Raw genomic sequence first — 4909 nt, 5'->3', positions numbered from 1 at the left:
ACTCTTCCCCTCCTCCTTATTGTGCCTAGGGACCGTGTGACCTGTGTCTGGCAAACTGTCCGAGACCACCTCTATCATCTCTGTGTCCATGCAATGGAGTTCTGCTTCTTGGTGGAGAGGGCAGTGGTGGGGCTGCTGAGACTGGCCATTCGGCTCCTTCGCCGGGAAGAAATCAGCGCACAGGTAAGGGATTTTGGAAGGTCAGTTACTGCGGTTTTGTGGCTACACCTGGCAACACAGGAAACCAGTTTTTGTTGGCTGGACCCTTATTTAACCTGTCTGTGCTGCAGATAACAACAAACAGCAGTTGTAAGTAGCTCTGATTAAATGGAGGGGGACTTTGCTGGAGAATGGAGTGTAAATAATAGGGATTGTTATTCCTGTTTCCTTCTCTGGCCAGGTTCTCCTCTCATTACGTATCCTGCTCATGATGAAGCCAAATGTGCTGTCCAGAGTTAGCCATGAGGTTGCCTACGGCCTCCATGAACTCCTGAAGACCAATGCTGCCAACATTCACTCTGGGGATGACTGGTACACGCTCTTCACCCTCCTGGAGTGTATTGGGTCTGGGGTGAAGCCACCTGCAGCCCTGCAGGTTACAGCAAGGGCAGATAATGACACAGGTAAGACAGGCCAGCTTTTGCTAGGAAATCTGATGCCTGCCTGCCAGATAAGCAGCTGCTTCCTCAAGCTTTTCAATTAGCAAAGGGGACTACAAGAAAACAAAGCTGATATTAAACTACATTAGCAAGATTAAAGACCAGCACCTGCTGTTCACTCCTACCCCATGGTCTGTCCTTGTTTCTATGCTGCCATCTCTTCCTACTCGGTGAGCAGCAGTCCAGGTGCTAGTCCCTGGGGGAGCAGTGGGAGGAAAACTGATCTCAGCTGTAGCAGCTGTAGAAGGTCTTTGCTCTGCCCGAGAAGCATTTTCTGCTGGTTGTGGTCTGGTGCCTTGGGTAATATAGACTTAATATCTCATCTGGGTGTGTAATGTAAATCCAGCTGTTGCTCCTGTCATACTTGCTGCTTTTTGTGGGACTGACTCTTTTCTGTCCCCATTTTAAGGATCTCATAAAGGGTGTTGTTCTTTAATATTCTGTTTCCAAATACATTCGTGTTCAGAGTGCCTAGACCAATGCACTATTTCCCACTTGACTGTGTTAGAAAGACAGTCTTTTCAGCAAACTGTTCCTCTTTTGCTTTAGCCAGCTGGCAGTGTATTTGAGGCTGACAGCTTCAGGCTTTTAAAGCAAATAGTAAGAAAAGACTTTTCCAGAAGCCTTTGTTTTCCTCTTTGCTTCTCTAGAACTTCCTGGCTGGGTCCTGATCCTCTGGGCTAGACAGACAGGAGGAAACTGATTTTGCAAAAGTCCTGTGGCCTTTGCCTTCCGGGCTAATACTGGGCTGTCCTCTCCCATAATTTTTTTTTTCATCTTCTTTTCTCTTGTTTGTGTCCTGCTGGTTGAGCAAACTACTTGACTGTGACACTTTGCATATCAGAACATTAGTTCCCTCTGAAAATGTGTGGTACACTGTGTTCAGTCTGTCTCTCTGTTGCTGAGTTGCTAGATAATGTTGAATGATGGAGAGGATGATTTTTTTCTTTTAAGTAACATAGCAGTAGCTTAAATTTGGCCCTTGCAAAGACTGCTGTGCTTGAGACATGAAATTTAAGGTTATCCTAAGGGTCAGGGAAGGTAGATCCGACAGTATAGAACATGCTAATGTAGATTGCTGTTCATGAGAGAGATTTTACTGGTATTAGTTGGAGCAGAGGCCCTACATGAGTCATGTGATTCCATGTTGTGCTTTTTGAGTTGTCTTGTCTGAACCTAGCACCTCCAGTAGTTCTTAAATTGTGTGGCACATCTGATTCTTCCTCCGTGGTCAAAGCACTGGACTTTGTGCCCTTTTTAAAATCATGGTCAGGCTGACAAGTGACACAGCAGAGGATGGAAAGCCCCTTCCCTCTGAAGGGGAAGGCTAAACACACCTGCAGAGAGAAAGTGTCAAAGATGTGTTTCCTGCTGTCTTCTGTGCATGTTCCTGTTATAGTTCTCACAGGTGGAGAGGTCTGGTGCAGTATCTTCCAGGGCCCACTGGTGGTTCCTAGCTAGTGCTAATCTGACTAGTCTGGATTGCTTCTCCCTTATCCACAGCTACTCTTCCAAGTTCTTGATTTGGCATTCATCTAAAACCCATGCTTTTTGTCTTGAAGGTGCTCAGTCAGACAGCGAGGTCTCCTCCTCCTATCATCCTAGTGACATGAGCCTGGACCGTGGCTACACCTCTGATTCAGAGGTGTACACAGACCATGGGAAGCCAGGCAAGATGCATCGCTCGGGGACAGATGTGGATGTCATGAACAGTGGCTGGCTTGTGGTGAGTAGCCAATGGGCTTCTGGTGCTTGAAGAAGACTACTCCTAGCATGGTTGTGGACAGAGGGTGTGGTAGGGAGAGAAAGAATAAGATAGTACAAAAGAAAGCTAAGATGAGCTAACATTGTAAAGGGAGGATGGGGAGAAGATGCAGATGGAGAGGAGAAATCTTGGAGGCAAATAAGGAAAAAAGGGAAGTGGATCCTACAGAAATGTTACCTGTTGACTTCAGAAAAAAGTCCCTTTAAGCGTGTGTATGAGGTGCTCTTTGTTATGCTACCCTCTCCTGATACCCTTTTGCTGTGTCCTGCAGGTGGGGAAAGATGACATTGACACCTCCAGATCCACTGCTGGGCTCAGCAGACTGGGGCCGTCTCCTCTTGTCAACCAGTACAGCCTGACTGTGGGGCTGGATTTGGGCCCACATGATACAAAGTCTCTCATGAAGTGTGTAGAGTCCCTGTCCTTCATAGTGCGAGATGCTGCCCATGTTACACCTGAGAACTTCGAGCTCTGTGTCAAAACCATCCGCATCTTTGTGGAGGCAAGCTTGAATGGGGGTAAGATGACCTTCGGTTTAACAATCAGGATTGGACTTGGGGTAGCCAGGCAGCAAGAAGCGTGACGTGTGTACTGTCAGGGATTGAGTCTCCAATGCCCAGAATATGGTCTGCTGTGAGAAAAGTGTCCTGGCTCCTGCTTGGCAGCAGGGACATTATTCTTATCACTCTCCCTGGGGTAGAGGGGAAAGTCTGGAGCTGATGGGGCTTTAGCAGTATCAGCTGTTGCTGAGGGGTGCTGGGTACCTCTTCAAGTGGGTAGTTGTCATTTCATGGGAAAGGGCCCTCTGCCGGGGATATCAAAAGGTGGCTGCTGTGTGTGTTGAAAGGCAGAAAATTTCGTGGTGGAGTGTGTGTATGTGGTATGTTGCTGCCTTTCACTTTCTAGGCTACAAATCCCAGGAAAAGAGGGGGAAAAGCCACAGGTATGACAGTAAATCCAGTCGGTTAAAAAAAAAGCCAAAGGAGAGCTCCACACGGCGATCCCGGGTCTTGAGCCAACACCAGGCACACACACACAGTGATGAGGACGAGGATGAGAGCATCCCTGCCAGCTACCACACTGTATCTTTACAGGTTAGTCAGGACGTAAGTATAGCAAGGATTTCCTCCTCTCCTTTCCCATGCTTGGGGCCTTGCTAGGGAGTCACTGGGATTCTTCATGGGGCAAGGGAGGACTGCATCCTAGGTTAGTGAGCACTGGATGCCAGAGAGTGGCTTTTGTGGCAGTGTGTGGTTCTGCAGTGAAAGAGGAACACTGCAATTTGGACAGACAAAAGCAGAATAGCAATGGAGAGAGAACTCCTCTGGGAAGCAAGGAGGATGGAGTCCGGAGGTGTGAGTCACTATAGTAGGTAAGATGGATGTGGATCTAGGGCATTTGGAGGCGTGAGGTTTATGTAGGATTAGTGAGGAGTCTGATAAGGTATCTGAGCTTGTGGAAAGGGGAACGCCCTGTGGGCTGAGGCACTGGGATTTCAAGTACAGAGGACTGGGATAGGGAGTAATTTCTCTCTAGGCAGTACTTCAAAGGTGTGAAGGCACAGGCCTGTCAACTGCCAGGCTGTTGGGCCTCAGTCCAGTAGTAAAGTGACTAGAATGCTGTCGTTTATCCATGTGGAGCTGTTCTGAGGGAGCTTTGCTTGTGCTTCATGGGGTTTTTTTGTTAAAAAGAAAAAAGTTGCAGAGTCCCTGGACAGCATAGCTGAATCACTGGGTTTCCCCTTCTGCCTGAGTGAGTCAATGCTCTGTGCCAGGAAAGGCTCCATTCTTTCTCCTGGCAGGACTGGGATGCTGTTCGTCGAAGATGGGATTGACATGGCTACTGAACCGACTCAGGTCTTGCTAAAGATGCTTGGCACTTGGCCACTTAGAGAGGGCACAGACAGCTGAGCCTGACACCATCTCCATAGCTATACATGGTTATGTACATACAGGAAGCAGGCTTTAGCAGCTGTGAGCATTTTAACATTGGTTTGGAGAAGAGCAGAGACCAGGATTGCATCAGAAATGTAAGTTCTATGTGTTGCTTAATGTGATGCTTGACTTGCAGCTCCTGGACCTCATGCACACCTTGCACACACGAGCTGCCACCATCTACAGCTCCTGGGCAGAGGAGCAACGCCATCTAGAGACGGCAGGGAAGAAAATCCAAGCAGATTCCCGAACACTGTGGTCCAACTGCTGGTGTCCTTTGCTACAGGGTAAAGCCATCCCCTTGTGATAAGAGTGAACATAGACACTTCCAGTATAATAGCAGCACTTGGGAAAGTTGAGTAGCCAAGAACTAAATGCAGAAAACAGGCAGAGGTGGGTTTAGGGTCTGCTGTAATTGAAAAAGAACTTGGATCAGATCTAGTGTGGTACCTTTAGCATGCGTTAGCTGCCAGCTTGTTTCTAGAGCTGACAGTAGATTCCCGGTCTGTGGCCTGGAACAAATACAATCCTTTTTTATATATATATATATA

At 47.8% G+C, this 4909-nt stretch overlaps 1 protein-coding gene across 1 annotated transcript in view; it reads left to right on the top strand.

The window, feature by feature from the left end:
• LOC104407186 (golgi-specific brefeldin A-resistance guanine nucleotide exchange factor 1-like) overlaps window positions 1-4645 on the top strand; it is a gene marked incomplete at its 3' end in the record, with an annotated part of 98967 nt that extends 94322 nt beyond the window's left edge. Inside the window, 6 exon segments of the mRNA XM_010016387.1 lie at window positions 30-183; window positions 401-623; window positions 2222-2385; window positions 2696-2942; window positions 3331-3530; window positions 4495-4645. Of these exon segments, the coding sequence (XP_010014689.1) occupies window positions 30-183; window positions 401-623; window positions 2222-2385; window positions 2696-2942; window positions 3331-3530; window positions 4495-4645 (1139 nt within the window).
• Window positions 4646-4909: the final 264 nt, after the last annotated feature.

This window comes from Nestor notabilis, unplaced genomic scaffold, assembly GCF_000696875.1.
Source record: "Nestor notabilis isolate BGI_N333 unplaced genomic scaffold, ASM69687v1 scaffold11626, whole genome shotgun sequence".
Taxonomy (NCBI): domain Eukaryota; kingdom Metazoa; phylum Chordata; class Aves; order Psittaciformes; family Psittacidae; genus Nestor; species Nestor notabilis.
This window is presented reverse-complemented; position numbering and strand designations above follow the sequence as displayed.